Source organism: Lampris incognitus, chromosome 1, assembly GCF_029633865.1.
Source record: "Lampris incognitus isolate fLamInc1 chromosome 1, fLamInc1.hap2, whole genome shotgun sequence".
Classification (NCBI taxonomy): Eukaryota; Metazoa; Chordata; class Actinopteri; order Lampriformes; family Lampridae; genus Lampris; species Lampris incognitus.
The window spans coordinates 56,927,914-56,952,577 of NC_079211.1; the positions used below are offsets into that span (position 1 = coordinate 56,927,914).

General features: G+C 44.4%; 2 protein-coding genes across 2 annotated transcripts; one reads left to right on the forward strand and one right to left on the reverse strand.

The window, feature by feature from the left end:
• Positions 1 to 2,134: 2,134 nt before the first annotated feature.
• On the forward strand, positions 2,135 to 8,927 carry igbp1 (immunoglobulin (CD79A) binding protein 1). The gene is made up of 3 exons (XM_056290222.1): positions 2,135 to 2,611; positions 2,703 to 3,044; positions 8,254 to 8,927. The coding sequence occupies exons 1-3, from the start codon at positions 2,135 to 2,137 to the stop codon at positions 8,524 to 8,526; spliced, it is 1,092 nt and encodes a 363-aa protein (XP_056146197.1). The 3' UTR covers positions 8,527 to 8,927.
• Positions 8,928 to 18,873: 9,946 nt separating this feature from the next.
• On the reverse strand, positions 18,874 to 24,262 carry LOC130110812 (uncharacterized). Its single transcript, XM_056277997.1, has 5 exons — positions 24,201 to 24,262; positions 21,537 to 21,764; positions 20,900 to 21,013; positions 20,246 to 20,401; positions 18,874 to 18,886 (listed from the first exon to the last, which is right to left on the reverse strand). Exons 1-5 carry the CDS (start codon positions 24,260 to 24,262, stop codon positions 18,874 to 18,876), a joined length of 573 nt encoding a protein of 190 aa, XP_056133972.1.
• Positions 24,263 to 24,664: the final 402 nt, after the last annotated feature.

The following is a 24,664-nucleotide window of genomic DNA, read 5'->3' on the forward strand; positions in this document are numbered from 1 at the left end:
AGTTACGTGGGCTTTACACCAGACAGAACAGTGTCAGCATGCAAGTCATGTTTTTGAAACGTCTTATTTACTCCTCTGTCAGCCCCACACATCGCCCCTTCATCGCTGACAACTTAAAATGTGGCGATAGAACCTGCAATAATCTCTTTGTAAGAAAATCGCTGGTGAAGATGTGTTATCCTGACCCCTTAAGAAGGAATTATATTTTAGACATGTATTTAGTAGATTTGAAAGCCCTTAAATTTAGAAAAAGATACATTTCATTCCCTATCCCCCCCAAAGCCAAAGAGGTCCACTTCAATATAATGAACCATATTTACCCCTCCAGTGAATTTAGAAGATTAACTTTTAATGTAGCCTGTAACTCTTGTCCTCCGTAGGGTGTCTGGGCTCAGCCTTAGAGATAGGGTGAGGAGCTCAGAGTAGAGCCGCTGCTCCTTCGCGTCGAAAGGAGCCAGTTGAGGTGGTTCGGGCATCTGATCAGGATGCCTCCTGGGCACCTTCCTTTGGAGGTTTTCCGAGCACGTCCAACTGGGAGGAGACCGCGGGGTAGACCCAGAACTCGCTGGAGGGACTACATGTCCAGTCTGGCCTGAGAACGTCTTGGGGTCCCCCAGGAGGAGCTGGAGGGCGTTGCTGGGGAGAGGCACGTCTGGAGGGCCCTACTTAGCTTGCTGCCCCCACCCCGGAGAAGCGGCTGATGATGAATAAATGAATGAATGAATGAAACTCGTCAATTTTGCAAGACAGACACAGAAACATCAGATCATTTATTTTTCCACTGTAATGTTACTTATAATGTTTGGTATAATTTGAATGTATGGATGAAATCTAGCATTACTTCCATTTCTACCAGAAAGTGTCAAATTTGGAATGTTTATAGAAGATAGAAATAGAGAATTCTTGTTGAATAATGTGATTATTCTGGCAAACTATTCTATAAACAAATGTAGATATTACAAAACGCAACTCTGTTTAGCAGCACGAAAAACAGAAATGTCCAAAAATTATTCCTTGCATTTGAACAATTTAAAATAATTGAACCCCTGGAATATTGTATTGTCCTATTTTGTTTTATTTTTCCATTTGTTTTATCTCTTTTTAATTTAGTATTTATCTCCTTGTTGTTGTTTTTTTAAACTTTTTTACTAACTGCATTTAAGCCATGCTAGCTGTGTAGCTAGCAGCAGTGGGCAGGTGCCGTGCAGCGCCCGACCCCAGCTGGTCTCGCCATGCCTTGCTCAGAGGCACAGGCAGGGGTATTAACTCTAACATGCATGTCTTTAGGATGGTGGGGGAAACCCACCACAGACACGGGGAGAACATGCAAACTCCACACAGAGGACGACCCGGGATGAAGGACAGAAGACCTTGTTTTGTTCTCATTGTCTTTGACACGTTTGTATGTACTGTTCTTAGCCTACTCTGTTGTATAGAGCAGTGGTTCTCAACCTTTTTGGGGTCCTGGACCCCCTGCGTATTTTTGATCTACCCTGAGGACCCCTCCACCTGATCTTGGGGGAGGGGGGTTGCAATTTGATAGAAACAGTAGAAACTGCATTTTAAATTGCATTATAGCATTTATTCACTCTTTGGGGCAAAAATAAGAGCTTTCAGTTGTAACTTAGATATAGTTAACAAAACAGAATTCTTATGCAGTAACTTTCAGATATATGTAACAAAACAGAATATGTATTCAGTAACTTTTAACAATGCAAACGGGAGCGAGATCTCTTATTAAAATACAATAAATTACACTTGTGAAACAGATGTAATTAGAGGAAAAAGTCCTGTTACCCTTTATAGTTTAGGTAGATAAAGGTCTCAGTCACATTTGAGTAAAATAATCCTATTTCTATAAATGTCATAGGATCTTTTTTTTAAAGATATTTTATTTTCACGGACCCCTTGCAATTACACCACGGACCACTAGGGGTCCGCGGACCCCCGGTTGAGAAACACTGGTATAGAGTATACGGGCTTAGCTGATGCGTTTGTATAGTTGAAGACTTAAAAAAAAAATCGTTTCTACACATCCGGTACAGTAGGTGGCGATGTGCACCTTACTCTCTCGCTTGCAATACGCCGCGAAACAGCGAAGAAGACGACCACGGAAGCCAGTAAGGCTGACAAAATGGCCGCATCGGAGCGCAGAGAAAACGCCCAGCAGCTCGCTGGTGTCCACGCTGAACCGCGTAGATTGTGTGATTTATTAGACTGCGGCTGGAAGCTGTTTGAAGAGGTGGATACGACGAACGAGTCTACGGGATCAAACCACATCCAGGTTAAAGTTAAACGTGGAATAACGGCGCTGGAAGAGGCGTCCAGAATGGCGGCGCAGCTCGACTTGTTTAGTCGCAACGAGCTGCTGGAGGAGATCGCGACCACGGATCTGAAATACCTCCTGCTGCCTGTGCTGCTGGGCGCGCTGACCATGAAGCAGACCAACCGCGCCACACGCCTGCAGTCCGTGCAAATGGCGAGAGTCTACTTCTACGATTTTCTGCGGAGGTGTAAGGACTACAACGTCTCGAATTTTGAGCTGCCATTTTCCGCAACGGAAAATTCGACGTGTGGGGAAGAATTGGAAAACGGAGCTGACAAAAACAAGGTAATTACTGATTGCCACGAATATACATTTTTTTAGGGCGAAATTGATTAAGTAATGACTATATAACCCCCCCTCCTCCTTTTCCTGGCAGCCCACCGCTTCCGCCACACAGCCAAACCTGGTTGCCATGGCGACGCAGAGACAAGCCAAAATAGAGCGCTACAGACAGAGAAAGGAGACGGAAGCCAAGTTATCGGAGATCAGACGAGTTGTGGAAAGCGGTCAAGCGGATGATGAAGCCGTCCGTGGCTTCTACCTTCTCAACTTGAAAAAGTGGGTCATGACATCTCTGGAAGAAATAGAAAGCATCGACCAGGAAGTGGCGATTCTGAAGAGAACGACCGTTCCGAATTCCACGGAGTCATCGTCAGAGCACAAGCACCCATCCAGGCCCCCGGTCAAACCGTTCATCCTCACCAAAGATGCTGTACAGGTGAGAACTCTGCAGCCCGCTTTGTGTGGGAAGATAAGCGTAAACCTTCCATGGCCCTAGAATGAATGATTATAGACTCTTCCCTGAGAACTTCATTTGTGTAGGTCTTAGATTGAAAAGGAGTGGTTCTAGAAAAGTGTGCTACTTGCTGCTGGGACTGTGACCTGTGCAAGCGTGTTGAACTACTAAGCCAAACTGAAGATACACTATATTAGAAGTTGGCCAGTAGGTGGTATTAGCTTAAAGCCATAGTAGTAGCAGTGTCCATCATGACAGCTGGTTCTACCACCCCAGTCTTTTTTTATCTACCTTGGACTCTCTTCCCACTGCAGCTGCAGGCACATGTGCTTCCGTCTCTCTCGGGTTCTCTCTTTTTCTTTCCATTCCATTCGATCTTAAAAACTTCTAAATCTAGTCAGGCACAGAAATATTCCTGTTGGGGTCGGTTGTAAAAGGTATTGTATATATTCATTACTGTCATCATCAGACATATACTCACAGTAAAAAGTCAGTTTGAATCAGAGTACATTAGCTAATAAGTGGTGTGATACTTTCCTCTTAAAATACTTTCCCCCCCTGTAAAAACAACTAAAGGTATCTTTTTCCCCCAGCCTGTTCTCTTAAAAAACAGCTGATACAGGAACAAATATGATATGTGAACAGGGTCCAGTGTGTAGTAATACACAGGAATTCCTCAACAACAAAATGTAGTTCCAAGATAAACAGCAGTGTATGAGGAGAATTGAGTGAATGCTGGGATGGCATCCGGTGCTTTACCTGTGCCCCCATCCGTAGGGTTAGTGGTTGTGTTAGGAAGGGCATCCGCCGTAAAATTTTGCCAAATTAGTATGCGGATTGACAAGCCCATACCGGATCAGTCGAGGCCCGGGTCAACAACGACTGCCATTGGTGCTGTGCCCTCACAGGATACCGATGGAAGCTATAAAATCCGCTATGGCGACCCCAGAGAAAGACGGAACAAGTACAGAGAGGAGACTTGAGCACCGGAAATATGTGAAAGAATGTTGTAATGATTTCCATTTTCTTTGTGTTTTTATTTTTTATGGCTAAAATTTTTTTCTTAGCTGACCCCACTTGCCACCATTCTTTTATTCTATTTATTTTTTATTTCATTTTTTTGTTTGCTTGCTTGCTGGAAGTAGCAGCCAGCTCTCTGAACGTAGGAATCACTGACTAGGGTAATTTCTAGGGGTGGGGATCTCTAGGCACCTCGCGATTCGATTCGATTCTGATTCAGAGGGCTACAGTGCCATTATAAAACAATTATTGATGCATCAACATTTTTGATTTCTATACATGATTTATTTTTCTCAGTGTAACTACTTGCTACTTTTAAAACACATCATATTTGTAATGATCCATAATTAAAATGAACTGATGAATTTACTTCTATTATCTTTTATTAATACAGTAACTAATAGAAGAGACTTGTCAACTGAAAGGTCACGTTTCCCAGCAAGCAAAGAAGCAGCAAGAAAAGAAACAGAAATGTGCCTGTAGCAGCATCCTTGTTGTAAATTAACACCGGCTTCAGCAAGACTTCAGCATCACTTGATAACATAAAAGCTGCCTTCATTCACAAATAATAAAGACTTCAACCCACACCCTCCTGTTATGGGCAATGAGCACACAGTCCCTCAGACAAAAAAAAAAAACCCAAAACATTTTGCTGTATATTAAAATCGAAAACAACATAGAACTGTGTACCAGCGCTCATACAAAACTAACGCTTTGTGTGGAATATGTGGTAACACAATACATAATGGAGAAAATACAAGGCCACTATGAAATCATGGAAGTGCAACATAGCAGATGTGCTTAGCTGGTGATGTTGGGACGTGTAAGAACCGGAGCTGGTCTACATGCTCCGCTGTGTAAGAACCGGAGCTGGTCTACATGCTCCGCTGTGCAGTAACTACGTCTCCTGCTGTAGGGGAGACTGTGCAGAGACGCTGGTGCCTGGAATACACAAGTATGTCTTGGCCAACGTGGAAATCAGAGGAGACATCGCCTCATTCTTCCTCCACCAACTGAGAGGATCCTCAGAGAGAGACAGGGTCCTCAGAGAGAGAGAGGGGTGCAGCACTATGACACTTGGTCACTTCCTCTTCAGCTCTGGCAGAGGCTGATGTGGGCTGCTGAACTCGAGCATCAGTGAAGGTCTGCCCCAGCAGATCCTCTAGCAGAGAGGATGAAGCCTTTCTTTTTGGGAGCAGACAGGCTTTGGTGTTGCTCCTAAGTGGTCTTGGGATGAGGGGTGTCCTCCTCACTCACTGTGTTGTGCTTTGGGTTTTCCTCTTCTTCTGCTCTCACCTCTTGCTGTACTTATATAAACACAATAAGAACAAACACAACAACCTTACATTTTTAAATCACAATGTCATCTTCAACCCAAACCACATTTGAACAAGCTCACTAACCAAACACATATTTACTTTTTTTATTCCGTGTCAAACTTCTTTTATTGTTTATCGAATATTTGTTATTTTGGCAGTTGGATAAGTTAATTAACTGTCTTAAGCCCAACGTGACATTTTAAATGTTTTACATTGATTTTTACAGAAAATAAAAAGGCAGAATTACCTCTAGTGAGGAGGCTCAGCGATCACTTCCATACGTCTCCACTCTCCTCCTCAGAAAGGAAAGGCAGTCCCTTAAAACACGGGTCAAGAGCAGAGGCTGTGTGAAGAGTGTTTCTCTCCTGCTCCTGCAGGACCTCCTGCTGAGGCCCTGGCTGATGGCCTGCTTTATCTCCCGGACCATTGATGACTCTCCAATACTGTCCTTTGTGTCCTGGATGAGTTGAGCATGCAATGGGCCAATCAAACACACTGTGCGGGTGCTCTCCTCTGATATGAGAGTAGTCACATATTTCATTGGCTTTAGGGCCTTAATAACACCCTGTACATTTGAGACATCTGCTTCACTGAGAGTGCAGAGGTCAGCCTCTCCTCTCCTCACTTGAGGAGCGAGTCTAGGCCCAAACATACTTGGGCGGAACGTCCGCAGAGCGGACTCCGCCGGACTAAAAGCGGACGTCCGCAAGCCCTGTGCGCGCAAAGCTCAGATTTTACGACCGTGATGAGTCCGCGCCGCACACCAGTGTCGCACAAAAGACAGCTCGGCATGTATTTTTCACATCGACCTCAAATAAATGTGACACCGATCTGCATTTTGGATTTGCAGCCATCGCATGGTGGAACAAAGAAAGCCGGAGCGTCTGATGATGGAGGCGAGCTTTGAGGAGAGACTGGCAGATGAGGTGCGAAAGTACCCACACCACCGACTCTTCAGTTTATTTTCTTGTAGAGCCAGCGGGCAGAGCATCTCTTCCTCGTCGTCAGTGTTGGACGCCATGACAGAAGAGGGTAAACAGCGCGTGAGAATTGTGGGTAATGTAGTGTTTCACGGACAGTTTTACAGGAAACTACAACGCGGAAGTGTGCTCGACTATGGAAGCCCAAATGACTGTGGACATTCCTCGTGGAGTCCGCTCCGCGTACATTCCGCCCGAGTATGTTTGGGCCTTAAGGTGGTGCAGATCACAGGTTGTTGCTCCAGAAACCTGGCAACCATCTCATAAGCACTGTTCCACCTGCGGCTGACGTCTGTTTTCAGCTTGTGACACACAACCGACCAAGTAGCTTCTGCTTCTCCTCAAGCTGGTGTTTTGCAGTGGTGCTGCAGTGGAAAAACGTGGTAATACATCTGACCCTCCCCAGTATACTTGATACAGTGGGCAGCTGGAGCGCTTGCTGAGGTGCCAGATTTAGTGTGTGGGCATAACATGTCACATGTAGGAATTTACCCAGTAGAACAGTAGCGGTCATGTTGGGGGTGTTATCACTCACTAGAACGACATCTTTGGTAGTGAGCTGCCATTCTTCTGCTACTTTCTGTAACAGCTCAGCCACATTTGCAGCCGTGTGGCTCTCGCACATTGCCCTTGTTTGGGGCACGTGAGACAGGAGCTGCCAGTCATTGGTAATAAAGTGTGCGGTTACAGTAACACAAGATTTCGTAGCAATGGATGTCCACGCATCATGTGTTACTGCTATCCTACCTGCTTTCCTCAGTGGTTCCATGACTTTGGTGGTGGTTTGGTTGTAGAGTGTGAGTGTCGCTGTGTCGGTGAAAAAACGTCGAGATGGGATGTTTTATCTCGGCTCCAAAGTGTGCAGCGTAGCGCGAAAGCCCTGGTTCTCAATGACTGAGTAGGGGTGCAAATTGTTGGCAATAAAAGTTAGGATCGACTTTGTGATTCACTTCACCCTTTCTGAGTTCGGTGGAAGCTTTGACATCACTTGTTCTCTTGTTGTCTGGTTGGCAGCAACTACAACCGGCTGTTTTTCCTCCAACTGTGGGTGGAAACGTGAAATACGGTTTCTCATGTTTGTTGTGTTCCCAAAATATTTTGTTTTAGTTCGACACAACTTGCATACAGTTTGGCTCTTGTCCAGGTCCCTTTTCCCTGCAACTTCATAGAAGCCAAAATGCTTCCATACGCTGGCTTTTAACACCAGAACAACCAAGACAGTCATTTTGACCATTTTGGTTTTTCTAAGTTTAACAACTTTGTGGGGGGAAAGAAAAGATACAGACCTGCCGTTCCCTGAATGCTCCTAAACCTGCATATAATTGTATTGAAATGAGTTTTAGCTCAATTGCACAAAAAAAGTTATAAGATCTACCTAAAACGACCACGGGGGGGAGGGGGAACTGGGGGGGAAAGCATGGTCCTCCCACGTGCTACGTCCCCCTGGTGAAATGCCTCACTGTCAGGTGAAAAGAAGCGGCTGGTGACTCCACATGTATGGGAGGAGGCGTGTGGTAGTCTGCAGCCCTCCCCGGATCAGCAAAGGGGGTGGAGCAGCGACCGGGACGGCTCGGAAGAGTAGCAGGGGGGAAATCCCCGCCCCCCCACCCAAAAAAAAAGAATATCCCTATTTCCTGTTTTAGCTGAGAGCGTGGAATTAGAGAGCAAAAACTGGTGGGATGATGGAAGTGGCCTAGAAATGGGGTGGAAGCACCATAGGTGTGTGTAGGAAGGGGCCAGTCCATGAAGGAAGGAGTTTTTCCTGTGACACAGAAATGGTTTCAGTGGAAACTACGACGTTAATTCAGCTACTACAATTACAGACGAACAGTCTTTGCAGGAAATAACTTCTTTTTTTTCCCCATTCCACAGGCAAAGGTGTTCGGGGCTGGTTACCCCAGTCTTGCAACCATGACCGTAGATGACTGGTATGAGCAGCGTCAGAAATGTGGGTTTCTGCCTGACCAGGGAGTGCCCAGGACAGCTGCTGTTATACAGGACTATGATACAGAAGAGCTGGCAGAAGAAGAGAAGGAGAAACGGGTGGAAATGGATGATGAGGAGGCGCTGCAGAAAGCCAGAGATTGGGATGACTGGAAAGATACTCACCGCAGAGGCTACGGGAACCGCAAGAACATGGGCTGAACCAGTACGGCCAACAATCACAACCAGCATTTGTGCCAAGATACACTTGGGTTTCAATTCACTATCAATTAAATTCATTAGGAAATACTGTTTCTTCACAAATGCACAACATGCATGACAGGGCAGCGTAAAAATGGGGCTGACATCCCAAACACACTCTTTTCCAGGAAAGGATGGAGTTTCAGGTCACATGTGAGTCAGCTGTCAGTTTAACATGTAAATAGAAACTGTTTGCCTCTGCTGAAGGGTTCTCACTTATTTAACGCATTATAATGACCCTCTCTTGCCAAGCTGTCTTCATGTTTTGTCCCGTAGATTCAACTGAACCCGACCCCGATGTCAGGTCCTCTGGTTGTTTTCCCCCTCATACTGTGATTTTCAAAAAATAAAATAAAGTAGTACATTAAAATTACGTGCAAATGTTCATTAAGAGAGTCTTTTGATGAGGTTATATCACATTCCAGAGAAAGTGATGCCGCTTATAGCCTAGGTGAAGTGTTTTCTTCCCAGAAAAACTGAGTCGGTTCATCTGCACACTGAATTTAGTGGGAAAATGTTTCATCACTCATCTATTGCTCCTTTTCTACTACATGGTACCGGCTCAACTCGACTCGACTCACTTCTGTGTCGGATTCCATTACCAGAACAGTACCCCCCTCAGTGTAACCGCTCCAGTTTTTCTGCAACCTCGACAAAGGTGGTACCAGAGAAGTGGTAACAGTTACCAAAATGCCGGTACTTTCCAGTAATGGAAAACGAAAAAAGGGCGAGTCGAGTTGAGCCGGTACCATGTTGTGGAAAAGGGGCATAAGTGACTTTTTCAGTTGTCAGCTGGCTGCAGGTGCAGCCGTACAGTACAGCTGCATAACGACCAGAACAGGCGATCCAACACAGGTTTCATATGCAAATAGCCCTGACCATTAATTAGCCCTATGCCGGTAACATATACTATTCACAGGGTTTGGGGAATAGCTGCAATCATTGCGTTGTAAGATGGTGACATATACTCTCAGCCTCCCTCCACAGATGACCTCTGACCCCCCCGTTCAAACCAGCATCCCTCCCTGTCCTATCCCACCTCCCATACCAGGGAGTGGCTAAAACCAGAGCCACCCTCCATTGACGAATGGGTAGAAATAATGTGTGAAATATACATTATGGAAAGGTTGCCATTTTCCCTCAAAGTCCTAAAAGAACATTTTCTTGGGTCTGGACCAGGTGGACTGAGTACATTAAACCTATAAGGTCAGATTTTAGCTGATTGGCCAGAATAAGTGAGTGAGAATGTAACTTGTATTATTACATCTAATATTTTGCTTTTTATTCTATCTTTTCCCCCTTCAGCCCCTTGTAATATCTAGGGTGAAGGCTTTCCATGTTCACATGTAAATAATTAAACTTAGTGTTGTAAAAGAAAACCTGGGGAAGAGCCAGGTGATTATCAAACATACTGCAAAACTTGTTGTTTTGCATGTACAGGATACTATGTCCTGCAGTGATGCTGATGTGAAATTAATGCTTTTCCAAAATAAATAATTATAAAGAAAGCGTGGCCAGTGGCCTGTAGATGGTGTAGACTGTGGAGTCCTGGTCTGACGTGTTAGCTCTCCTGTGTTGTGCCATCCTCTTGGCCAGCATCTGTTTAGTTTCCCCAGTGTACAAGTCATGGCAATCCTCCTGGCACTTAACAGGGTACACTATATTGCTCTGTTTGTGCCCGGGGACCCGATCCTTCAGACTGCAGTTGAGACACAAACAACAAGGGACCGAAGGAACCTTTAGTTCCTTGAAAAGTAGTTACTGGGACTAACAGTTCAGTTACTTTGGGTGGAAACATGGCTTTATTCACAGGTTCAGCCTCCACTGCTGTTACCAGTGCTGCTTCAGGGACCTATATCCTGAGTAGTGCTGGGATGATAAAACCTGCCTACATAATCCATACATATTATACATGTCCTGATGGGGAAGTCACAGGAAGGTGAATCAGGTCATCTGGACACAACGTTTATTGGCAGATAGGTTTCATCATCATCTAAGTGACCTCTTCAGTCTCAACTAACTGCAGGTGCCCCACCCTTATAAACAATACAGTGGCATAATGACCCAAACCAACGATCAGAGTCATACGCTAATTACCGTAACCGTTAACTAGAGTTAAAATGGCCATGTATTCACAGAGGGTTGGGGAATAGTTGCAATCACAGCATTGTAAGATGGGACAGATGTACTGCTAGTTGTACTGACAGGTTACCCTTCTTAGACCGTGGAATCGTCTCTGTGCATAATTGTAGTCCACTGACTTCCGGTTTCTACTGCATAGGTCATACCAGTTTCCTGTTTGTTGGCGCATGCTATTGACAGTGGCATATTTTTCGCGATGCCTGCAAGATTTACCATGGATAAATGTCCACCACATGCACACAACTGTCCACACATTTTCACCTGCACCTCCCAGCAAACAGGTGAAAAGTTTCAAGTTGTACATAAAGTTACGTCCACAATTATGAGGATGAGGATACTCGTCCAGTAGAAACCGGAAGTCAGTGGACTGCAGTTATGCACAGAGTCGATTGCAGTTGGTGATGGGGACGTGATTGTTGATGTTTAGCGTAAACCAACAGATACTGATCAGTACTTAAGGTTTGACTCTCATCATCCACTGGAGCACAAACTAGGAGTCATCAGGACGCTGGACCACTGAGCTGACAACGTCCCCACCATCACAGCAGCTGGGGAAGAGGAAAAATCCCACATTAAACAGGCCCTGGTTAAGTGTGGTTATCCTAACCGGGTGTTTGTCAAAGCCAGGAAGACGCCCAAACAGTGCACCAGCTGATCGAAGAGAGGAGAAGGACAACAGCTGTTTGGGGAAACCTGAGTGGCTGAACTGTAGGAGGCAGACTCAACACTGTTTCTGTAAAATATGATTTACTTACAGGGTGTAGCTACACATAAAACAAAAGAATGAACAAAGCAAACAAATTAACAGTTAACTGAACAAAACTCCACTCCCAATAACTACAACAACTACTACTACTACTACTAGTAGTACTTTCGTCTGTTCCCGTTAGGGGGCGCCACAGCGGATCATCCGTTTCTATCGCTTCCTGTGCTCTGCATCTTCCTCTGTCACACCAGCCACCTGCATGTCCTCCCTCTCCACATCCATAAACCTCCTCTTTGGCCTTCCTCTTCTCCTCTTCCCTGGCAGCTCCATATTCAGCATCCTTCTCCCAGTATACCCAGCATCTCTCCTCCACACATGTCCACACCATCTCAATCTTGTCTCTCTTGCTTTGTCTCCAAACCGTCCAACCTGAGGTGTCCCTCTAATATACCCGTTCCTAATCCTGTCCTTCTTCATCACTCCCAATGAAAATCTTATCTTCATCTCTGCCACCTCCAGCTCCACCTCCTGTCTTTTTATCAGTGCCACTGTCTCCAAACCATACAACATAGCTGGTCTCACTACCATCTTGTAAACCTTCCCTTTAACTCTTGCTGGTACCCTTCTGTCACAAATCACTCCTGACACTCTTCTCCACCCACTCCACCCTGCCTGCACTCTCTTCTTCATCTCTCTCCTGCACTCCCCGTTACTTTGGACAGTTGACCCAATGTATTTAAACTCATACACCATCGTCACCTCTACTCCTTGCATCCTCCTCATTCCACCATCCTCCCTCTCATTCACGCATAATAAAACAAAACTCATAACAATTGAGCTTTAAATGAACAAATAACTGAACAAAACAAAAGCTGTATAAAGAACTAAATAGAGTGAAACATTTTACGTTTTTAGGGTTGTAGTTTGATGAAAGACTTACACGGGCTGTACATATTCAGAAAGTAGTGGACAAATGTAAGAAGGTACTAAATGTAATGAGGTGTTTAGCTGGAAGCAAATGGGGGTTAGACAGAACTGCTTTCAGGCCATATGCAGAGGATTCATGAGGTCAGTGTTAGATCATGGATCATGGATCATGGATCAGCAGCCAGCACACTCTCCAAAGGTCAGATAACATTCAGCACCAGGCCTGGAGATCATGCACAGGTGCATCTAAAACAACCCCAACAGCAGCAGTACAGGTGACATGGGAGTAGGGTTGCCAACTACTTGAAATGAAAATAGGGGACAGGGATGGGGGTTGGATGGACGGGGCAGCACGGGCATAACAAATATAATGTGCCTTACACCATACACACACGTGTGTGTGTGTGTAAATATATATATATATATATCTACTCATATATTTTCGGAATGAATGTGTGTGTGTGTGGCGTTAGTGTAGATAGCGGGACCGAAAACTAAAGCACTTATGATCCTAATTCTTTTTGGAGGTGGTAGGTATTGTCTCAGAGAGTAAGGGAAAAATCAGAGAAAATTAAAATTATGCATAATTATGCATAAATATGCAAAATATGCATTTTTCTAAAAATGGCTAAAAACCACTTTTCTCGGCCTTTCAGATGATTCTGAGCATCTTTGATTTTTTTCACCTATATAAAAAAAAATTTCTGGGACTTAGAAATGTTTTGGCATTATGCAAAATATATGCATTTTTGCAAAAATGCACTTATGATCCTAATTTTTTTTGGAGGTGGTAGGTATTGTTCCAGAGAGGACAAGAAAAATAGCAGAAAATTAAAATATAATTATAATAATTATGCATAATTATGCAAAATATGCATTTTCTAAAAATGGCTAAAAACCACTTTTCTCGGCATTTCAGATGATTCTGAGCATTTGGGGGAGGGAGTTGGAGTAGGGGGGGGTTAGGGGCAGGGGGAAGGCGGTTAGCTGGCAGGATGAAGAGGAGGGAGATTTAGACGGGTGGATAACCAAACCGCTACATTGTAGCGGGTTCTTCTAGTATATATCAGAGGTGGGACCAAGTCATTGTTTTGCAAGTCACAAGTAAGTCTCAAGTCTTTGCCCTCAAGTCCCGAGTCAAGTCCCGAGTCACTCCTTTCAAAACTTAAATCTAGCCTTAACCTTTTCCAAACAGGTCATCACTTTAAAAAAAAAAATCCTCACTCCCCAAAAAATTATCTGAATTATCACTTCTGAAAAACTGCACAGACTTTCTGGAAGTGTCTTCATTTTTGAAAAATTTCTTTAAGATTCAAGTGTCCTGACTTTCCAAAAGTGTTTGTTTCTGTCTCAAAATATCCTCATTTTTTTAAAACAGTCTTCACCTTAAAACTTAAATCTAGCCTTAAACTAAAAACCATGTCTTCACCCTCAAACAGGTATTTGGATGAAGTGAGGATCACAAAAACCGTCCTCCAAAAAATGTTACTTTTCCAAATGTGTCACCACTTTCTAAAAAATATTTTTCAGTCTTTTTAACTCCTTTCAAAACCTAAGTGTAACCGTAACCTTTTCAAACATGTCACCACTTTATAAAAGATATCCTCACTCCCAAAAAAATGATCTGCATTCTATTAAAGTTTCCTAACTCTTCAAAAGTGTTCGTCTTCATCACAAAATATCCTCAGTTTTGCAAAACAGTCCTAATTTTTTTAGTTTTCAAACATTTTCTCTAAAAATGTCTTCACATCTTCAACATATCCACGCTTTCCAAAAACTCTCCTTCCACTCCAGCATGTTCACATCCTCCGTTACGGTCCTCACAGATATAGAAACACGCACAAACATAAATCTACATGTAATATATTCACGCCTCTATCAGTTCCTGTTGCTCCCTTGATAAAAACATCTTTGTGTGTATATATATATATACACACACACACACACACATGGAGGCTAAACCGCTAAAATAATTGGTATGCATCCATAGAGAGACTGAGACTGGTGTTTGTGTGTGGGAATGTGAGTGTGTGTGTGAGAGAGAGAGAGAGAGAGAGAGAGAGAGAGAGAGAGAGAGAGAGAGAGAGAGAGAGAGAGAGAGAGAGAGAGAGAGAGAGAGAGAGAGAGAGAGAGAGAGAGAGAGAGAGAGAGATTGGAAGAGGGGGGCGAGAGGGCAAATACATGAACATAACAATGAGCAGGGTTGTGCTTTTCTATGTCAGGGCCCTATGCTGCATTGCATTTGCAAAAGATCAAATTGGCCAAAAGTCTGTCAGTCATTTGTGCACGATGGGGATGTACGTAGTATGATGCCACCATGGCTGAAAACTCGCTCCACTGGAGCACTAGAGGCAGGCACCGCCAAGACTCTGATGGCCACTCGGGAAGAGTGAAGGAAGAGTCTTCATGTTCAGTGCCCAGAACAAAAGGGCAGCCTGTCCTTGGGCTATGTCAATGTAGTGACTTAGCTGTAGCGCTGGAGTGGTCCCAACATCCTTCTTCTGCCTCTTATGGTATGCAGCAAACAGCCCTTCTCCTTCTCCAAGATCTTCTTGCTCTTCTTCATCAACCAGAGGCACAGGTTGCTCAGTCTCTGCAGCATCTTGCAGGATCAATTCTGGCAAAACATGTAACAGCAACAGCAGAAACAAAAGAGCCCTTATTACCATTGATGTTGGTGATAGTGTTAGACTGAAAAATGTAATTATTGTTGCAGTCAATTAGATCAGATTATGGGGGAAAATTTTGCATTAAAGTCAATAATATTTACCTTTAACTTGTTGTGCCACCTCTGCCTTGATGTCACGATTGACCAGCACATGGGGCTCCACCCACAGCAGAGAAAAGGCTGGATCCAAGGCGGCTGCTTTGAGGTAGACTGGGTCTGAAAAGGGGACAGTGATCCCATCTTGAGTCCTGGCCATTTTCACGTTAATGAAGATCCCAAGAAATATTTTTTTCAGGGATACCTGGAGACTTCTGACCAGGCCGCTCAGGAACCGAACTTGAGACTTCAGCTTCTCAAGGTAGTGATTGAGGGACAAGACGGATGGAACAGCTGCACTGATTGTGACGACTTTCACCCCCTGTGTCAAATCAGTTGCTTCTCCAAATGGCTTCAAGATGTCCACCAACTCCTTCAACAGATTCCACTCTCGTGGTGTGAATGACAACTCCTTTAGATGCTTTAGATGATCACACTGGAGAACTGCCTTCACTTGCCTCAGTGTTGAGTTCCATCTTGTGTTGACTGCAGCAGGGATGCCTTTCTGTTCCCCAAATTCACTGTCAAACACATCTTTGAATGTTGTGCTTGTGTGCAGCAGCGAGCTAAGTTTAGATAACTTGGAAAGAGGACATACCACTTTTGTTTCTTTCAAACCGTCTCCCACCACCAGCTGAAGAGTGTGCGCAAAACACTGCAGGCGCTGTTTCTTTGCAATAGCAGCATCTACCATTTGCTGATCTTCCAGGGTTAAGTTACACCAGAGCTCAGGGTCATCAAGATGGTCTCCGTCATCATCATCCTCTTGTTCACTGGGGAAGCACACAGTGAATGCCTTTCGCATGTTAGCAGAATTGTTACTAATAATGTAGTACAATTTATCTTTGATGTTGTATTCATCACATATTGACTCAAATTGGTCACAGATTCGTTCAGCTGTGTGTGAGCCTTTGAAGCGGTTGCAGGCCAAGAGATTAGTCTTTAGCTGTATCCTCTCTGCCTCTTTCTCTATCCAGTGGACAGTGACACCAAGGAATCCCCTCATCTTTCGGTCAGACCAAATGTCCACAGTGACTGAAACATGGTCAGTGTTGCTCAATTGAGTTTTTAATTTTGAATGTCTCTCCTCAGCGAGGCTCTCTGTTTTTGATGTCAACGTTCTGCGACACACTGGGCTGTACTTACTGTCAAGTACTGTCAGAAAGTGCCGAAAACTCTTGTTTTCCATAATAGACAGGGGGAAGTTGCAATCAATAATCAAGTCAGACAGTATTGCATTGGTGATAGCTCTATGCTGTGGATGACTCATGCTGTAATGCCCTACACGACGGTCCAGGAATTTTGAGATTGAAGGCTGTTGTGGTTCATTTATTATGCTTTTGTTCATCTTGTATTCTTCAAATCTGTAACAGGTAAGCATATGAAACAGATGTCAGAAAATCCCTTATAGCCACACATGAATTGTATTTGAAACTACTCTTTACTCACATATCAATCGTAACATTGTGTTAATATTCATTTTGTGTTAATATTAATTGTATACTGTATTAGTGTGTGTGTTGTAACATTACATTAATAAAATCAATTTCATTGTCATTGTACGCTATATTAATAATATTTTCACTGCTTTACCTTGCCATCAAACAGCCCTTTCCGTCAGGAAACTGAAGTTTTACGCTTGTTAATTCACTCTCTCCAGCACACCAGATTCCATTGACAAAAACAGCAATTTTACCTCGCGTCACACAGAAATTGCTGGTCTACTGCTACCTCAATCATTAAGTTTATTTGTGCTATTTTATGTCTTCGGTGATAGTTCAGCTTAGTTGTGATTTACCGAAATGACATAAACGACCTCAATGAGGCAGCAGTAAACAAGCAACTCCCGTGTGTTGCAAAGTAAAATGGCTGTTTTTGTCAGTGGAATCTGGTGTGCTGGAGAGAGTAAGATATACTTCGCTTTCCTGTGGGAAAAACTCGTCTGGCAGCAAGCTAACATGGTAACGTACACATATTCTTAACATAGAGTACATTTAAACTGACCTTGACTTGATTAGGTTTGCTTATGTTTTACTGCTGACAGCAGTCTACTGTGTGTGATACACTGACTAAGCACCTTAACTAAGCACCTTATAACAATCCCGCTTCAAACATCCCAAACTGTCCTGTTACAATATGATGAGTAGGAGTAAGGGGATGAACCCGCAGTGGGTGCAGATTACCGTGTTGGCAAGGTGACGTTAACAGTGAGTGGACACTCTCATTGATTTAACTGTGCAGCTAGCAATGACGTTACTTAGCCGATAAGCTAGTGTTAGCTTTCATTCAAAACTTACCGTTCTTTGTGCAACTTCAAATGTCGAACGAAGTTCGAAGTTGTTGCGCCTCCGTCCGTAATCTTTGACCCGCATGTTTTACATACTGCAATTCGTTTTTTGTTGACCACCTCGTAATTTTTATACCCAAACGAAACGATCTTTGGTATCATTTTGCCAACTGGCGCGTTGTTATCTGTTAATCGTCATTGGTTGTCCTGTAATTTGATTGGTTGGAGGCTGTCGGCTCAAAACAACGTGGATCTAATTTGATTGGATGTCGTGCCGACAGCGCGCCATCTCTCTAACACACACACACACACACACACACACACACACACACACACACACACACACACACACACACACACACACACACACACACAGATGCACACGTGTATGTACAAAGAGAGATAGAGCGGTCCATGTCAACATACTTTTTAATCTTTGGGTTTGGGGGAAGTAGCAAGTCTTTTCAAGTCAAAAGGGTCAAGTCCAAGTGAAGTCACGAGTTACTGATGTTAAAGTCCAAGTCGAGTTGCAAGTCTCTTTACATTTTGTCAAGTCGAGTCTAAAGTCATCAACTTCATGACTCGAGTCTGACTCGAGTCCAAGTCATGTGACTCGAGTCCACACCTCTGGTATATATATATAATAAAGAACGATTCCTTAGTTTAACGAACAGTTGACAACCCTACATGGGAGACATGCCACTAGACATGCCACTAGACGTGACACTAGACATGACACTAGACCTGAAACTAGACATGACACTAGACATGACACTAGATGTGACACAAGACATGCCACTCGACATGCCACTAGACATGGCACTAGACCTGACAAAAAACATGACACAAGACACGACATTAGAGATGACACAAGACATGCCACTAGACGTGACATTAGACATGCCACTAGACGTAACACTAGACATGAAACTAGACATGCCACTAGACCTAGATATGACACTTGACATGACACTAGACATGACATTAGACGTGACACTAGACATGACACAAGACATGACACTAGACATGACACTAGACATGACACTAGACATGACACTAGGCATGACACTAGACGTGACAGTAGACATGCCACTAGACATGACACTAGGCATGACACTAGACGTGACACTAGACATGACACTAGACAAGACACTAGACGTAGACATGACACTAGACGTGACACTAGACATGACACAAGACATGACACTAGACATAACACTAGATGTGACACTAGACGTGCCACTAGACATGACACTAGACAAGACACTAGACGTAGACATGACACTAGAGGTGACAGTAGACATGACACTAGACATGACACTAGACATGACACTAGACGTGACACTAGACGTAGATATGACACTAGACGTGACACTAGACATGACACAAGACATGACACTAGACGTGCCACTAGACGTGCCACTACATGTGCCATGAGACGTGACACTAGACATGACACAAGACATGACACTAGACATGCCACTAGTAATTGACACTAGACAAGACACGAGACAAGACACTAGACATAGACATGACACTAGACGTGACACTAGACTTGACACTAGACATGACACAAGACATGACACTACACGTGAAACTAGACGTGCCACTAGACATACACTACCGTTCAAAAGTTTGGGATCACCCAAACAATTTCGTGTTTTCCATGAAAAGTCACACTTATTCACCACCATATGTTGTGAAATGAATAGAAAAGAGTCAAGACATTGACAAGGTTAGAAATAATGATTTGTATTTGAAATAAGATTTTTTTTACATCAAACTTTGCTTTCGTCAAAGAATCCTCCATTTGCAGCAATTACAGCATTGCAGACCTTTGGCATTCTAGCTGTTAATTTGTTGAGGTAATCTGGAGAAATTGCACCCCACACTTCCAGAAGCAGCTCCCACAAGTTGGATTGGTTGGATGGGCACTTCTTTGAGCAGATTGAGTTTCTGGAGCATCACATTTGTGGGGTCAATTAAACGCTCAAAATGGCCAGAAAAAGAGAACTTTCATCTGAAACTCGACAGTCTATTCTTGTTCTTAGAAATGAAGGCTATTCCATGCGAGAAATTGCTACGAAATTGAAGATTTCCTACACCGGTGTGTACTACTCCCTTCAGAGGACAGCACAAACAGGCTCTAACAGGTACTATTTAATGAAGATGCCAGTTGGGGACCTGTGAGGCGTCTGTTTCTCAAACTAGAGACTCTAATGTACTTATCTTCTTGCTCAGTTGTGCAACGCGGCCTCCCACTTCTTTTTCTACTCTGGTTAGAGCCTGTTTGTGCTGTCCTCTGAAGGGAGTAGTACACACCGGTGTAGGAAATCTTCAATTTCTTAGCAATTTCTCGCATGGAATAGCCTTCATTTCTAAGAACAAGAATAGACTGTCGAGTTTCAGATGAAAGTTCTCTTTTTCTGGCCATTTTGAGCGTTTAATTGACCCCACAAATGTGATGCTCCAGAAACTCAATCTGCTCAAAGAAGTGCCCATCCAACCAATCCAACTTGTGGGAGCTGCTTCTGGAAGCGTGGGGTGCAATTTCTCCAGATTACCTCAACAAATTAACAGCTAGAATGCCAAAGGTCTGCAATGCTGTAATTGCTGCAAATGGAGGATTCTTTGACGAAAGCAAAGTTTGATGTAAAAAAAATCTTATTTCAAATACAAATCATTATTTCTAACCTTGTCAATGTCTTGACTCTATTTTCTATTCATTTCACAACATATGGTGGTGAATAAGTGTGACTTTTCATGGAAAACACAAAATTGTTTGGGTGATCCCAAACTTTTGAACGGTAGTGTAACACTAGACAAGACACTAGACGTAGACATGACACAAGACGTGACACTAGATGTGACACTAGACATGCCACTAGACGTGACACTAGACATGCCACTAGATCTGACACTTGATGTGCCACTAGACGTGCCACTAGACGTAAACATGACACTAGACATGACACAAGACATGACACTAGACATGAAACTAGACGTGCCACTAGACATGACACAAGACAAGACACTAGACATGACACAAGACATGACACTAGACATGACACTAGATGTGACACTAGACGTGCCACTAGACATGACACTAGACAAGACACTAGACGTAGACATGACAATAGACGTGACACTAGACATGACACTAGACAAGACACTAGACGTAGACATGACACTAGACGTGACACTAGACATGACACAAGACATGACACTAGACATAACACTAGATGTGACACTAGACGTGCCACTAGACATGACACTAGACAAGACACTAGACGTAGACATGACACTAGAGGTGACAGTAGACATGACACTAGACATGACACTAGACATGACACTAGACGTGACACTAGACGTAGATATGACACTAGACGTGACACTAGACATGACACAAGACATGACACTAGACGTGCCACTAGACATGACACTAGACATGACACTAGACATGACACTAGACATGACACTAGACGTGACACTAGACATGACAGCAGACATGACACAAGACATGGCCCTAGACGTGCCACTAGACGTGACAATAGACATGCCACTAGACATGCCACTAGACATGACAGTAGACGTGTCACTAGATGTGCCACTAGACGTGACACTAGACGTGACATTAGACATGACAGTAGACGTGCCAATAGACGTGACACTAGACATGACACTAGACGTGACACTAGACGTGACACTAGTCATGACACTAGACATGACACTAGACATGACAGTAGACATGCCACTAGACGTGCCACTAGACATGACACTAGACATGACACTAGATGTGCCACTAGACGTGCCACTAGACATGACACTAGACATGACACTAGACGTGGCACTAGACATGACACTAGACATGACGCTAGACATGATACTAGACATGACACTAGACGTGACACTAGATGTGCCACTAGACATGACACTAGACAAGACACTAGACGTAGACATGACACTAGACATGACACTAGACGTGACACTAGACGTAGACATGACACTAGACGTGCACTCTAGACATGACACTAGACATGCCACTAGATGTGACAGTAGACATGACACAAGACATGGTACTAGACGTGACACTAGACGTGCCACTAGACATGCCACTAGACATGACACAAAACATGCCAATAGACGTGCCACTAGATGTGTCAATAGACGTGACAATAGACATGCCACTAGACATGCCACTAGACGTGTCACTAGACGTGCCACTAGATGTGACACTAGACGTGCAAAGAGACGTGACACTAGACGTGACACAAGTCATGACACTAGACGTGACACTAGACATGACAGTAGACGTGCTGCTAGACATGACAGTAGACGTGACACTAGACGTAGACATGACACTAGACGTGACACTAGACATGACACAAGACATGACACTAGACATGACACTAGACGTGACACTAGACGTGCCACTAGACATGACACTAGCCAAGACACTACTAGACATAGACATGACACTAGACGTGACACTAGATGTGACACAAGACACTAGACGTGGACATGACACTAGACGTGACACTAGACATGACACAAGACATGACACTAGACGTGACACTAGACGTGCCCCTAGACGTGGCACTAGACATGACACTAGACTTGAGACTAGACATGATACTAGACATGACACTAGACATGATACTAGATGTGACACTAGACGTGACACTAGACATGACACTAGACATGATACTAGATGTGACACTACACATGACACTAGACATGACACTAGACATGACAGTAGATATGACACTAGACGTGCCACTAGACGTGAGAAGGACACAGCTGTCACTGAACTACTGGTTCATTTACAGGGCCATAGTCAAGACCACCCGACACAAGCTGCTTTATCATCTTGTTGGGACAAGGAGAGGACGGAGACAAAAAGCTGTGAATTTTATTTCAGTATCTTAGAATAACTTGTTTGATTGAGAAAATATGTTTTTTTTTTACTTTTTATCTAGTAAATAGACACTGACCCTCCAGTCCAGGTGGTGGCAGTATTGCACCAAATTGCTGTTTATCAACTGCCGTTAAACCTAAAGTAGAGATACGCATTGCTGAGCTAATGTTCCTCCCGGGGAAAGGTTGCCCACACCGAGACCTAACCATCACCATGACAACACCGTGGTGATGCCAACTCGGACTGTGAGGAATCTGGGTGTGATCCTGGACGACCAACTGTCGTTTGCTGAAAACGTTGCATCGGTTGCTCGCTCCTGCAGGTTTCTCCTCTATAACATCAGGAGGACTTGCCCATTCCTCACCGACGAGATGGCACAGGTGCTCATCCAGGCTCTGGTCATCTCCCGGCTGGACTACGGCAACTCCCTCCTTGCTGGCGCCCCGGCATCAGCCATCAGACCTCTGGAGCTTGTTCAGAAAGCTGCAGCTCGTCTGGTGTTCAACCGCCCTAAGTTCTCCCACACATCTCCCTACACTGGCTCCCAGTAGCTGCTAGCATCCAGTTTAAGACTCTGGTGCTAGCCTACAGGGCAGTGAAAGGAACAGCTCCTTCCTATCTCCAGGCCATGGTCAAGCCCTACACCCCCGCCCGACCACTTCGCTCTGCTGCCTCGGGACGCCTGGTTGCCCCATCGCTCAAAGGCCCCTGCTGCCGATCAATCCGGTCCCGGCTCTGTTCTGTCCTGGCCCCACAGTGGTGGAATGAACTCCCCACTGATGTCAGCACAGCGGAGTCGCTGCCCATCTTTCAGCGCAGGTTGAAAACTCACCTCTTTAAGAACTACTACCCTGTTACTTGCTCTTAGCACTTATTGTATTCACTCATCAAAAAAAACTCTTTCTTGCGCTTTTACTTTAGCACTGGTTTTGCTCTTAGATGCTTGTTTAGATGCACTTATGACCTCTGATGACTAGTAGTTCTCCTGATTTCCTACGTTAAATGATGCACTTATTGTAAGTCGCTTTGGATAAAAGCGTCGGCTAAATGACTGTAATGTAATGTAATATCCAAACTAACACACATCCAAAAATATAAAAAATAAAAATAATGAATAAATCACTGTCCAAGGGAACAAACGCCAGCCAGAATAGGATGAATGTCGGAACCGCCAGACTGCATGGGCTAGCAGTTAGCCTAGTCTGCCGCGATTACGCATCCTGTCAGACTGCCCTCGGTATTACCTCCTCGGGTGCAGCTCCAGGCAGGGGCCGTGGTCCCTGTGGCAACCAGACGAAGCAGACCAAGCCCTCCCATCCAGACACCCTTGCACACCTGACACACCTCCCCGCACTCCACACGACGACATCAAAAACACCAGTCAACACCAGGTGAGGCCGCTGCCAGACCGCCCTCGGTGTTATTGGAACTGCCGGTCTGCTGGGCTAGCAGTAAGCTTAGCCTGCCCCGCTTCCACGTCCTGTCAGACCACCCTTGGTATTACCTCCTCGGGTGCAGCTCCGGGCAAGGCCGCGGTCCCTGGGCCCACAGCCTGGGTTTCTGAGTTTTTGACTCAGAAAAGGGTTATGAAGTACAAGTCAGCTGCTGAGTTAACTTTGTATGTTACTTGTGTATCTATATTGTGGTGAGCCGGCGTGGAAGAATGAGTCGAGAGGCAGAGATCTCTTTTTAATGGCAGCTCCCGTGTCCCATACACCAGAACTACTTTTAACAAGAATCCCCCCCCCCCCCAAGGTCTCAATGGTGACGTTAGTCTGAGTCACGGTCCTACAGTCAGTCAGTCAGTAAATGGTCTTCTACTTTGTCCAAGTCGAACCCCAAACAAACAACACGGCCCAGCATGAAAAGAACACTGAACCCGTAAAAATACCTTGCGCTTTCCCAGCACAGATCCACCGACAGGCTGGTGTGACAGTCTGTCACACCAGCCATCTGCATGTCCTCTCTCACCACATCCAAACCTCCTCTTTGGCCTTCCTCTTCTCCTCTTCCCTGGCAGCTCCATATTCAGGATCCTTCTCCCAATATATCCAGCATCTCTCCTCCACACATGTCCAAGCCACCTCAATCTTGCCTCTCTTGCTTTGTCTCCAAACCATCCAACTTGAGCGGTCCCTCTAATATAATCGTTCCTAATCCTGTCCTTCTTCATCACTCCCAATGAAAATGTTAGCATCTTCAACTCTGCCACCTCCAGCGCCACTTCCTGTCTTTTCATCAGTGTCATTGTCTCCAAACCATATAACATAGCTGGTCTCACAACCATCTTGTAAAACCTGACTTTACTGTATACTGACTTTCTTTGTAGGTACTATGTCAGTTTGAATATACACA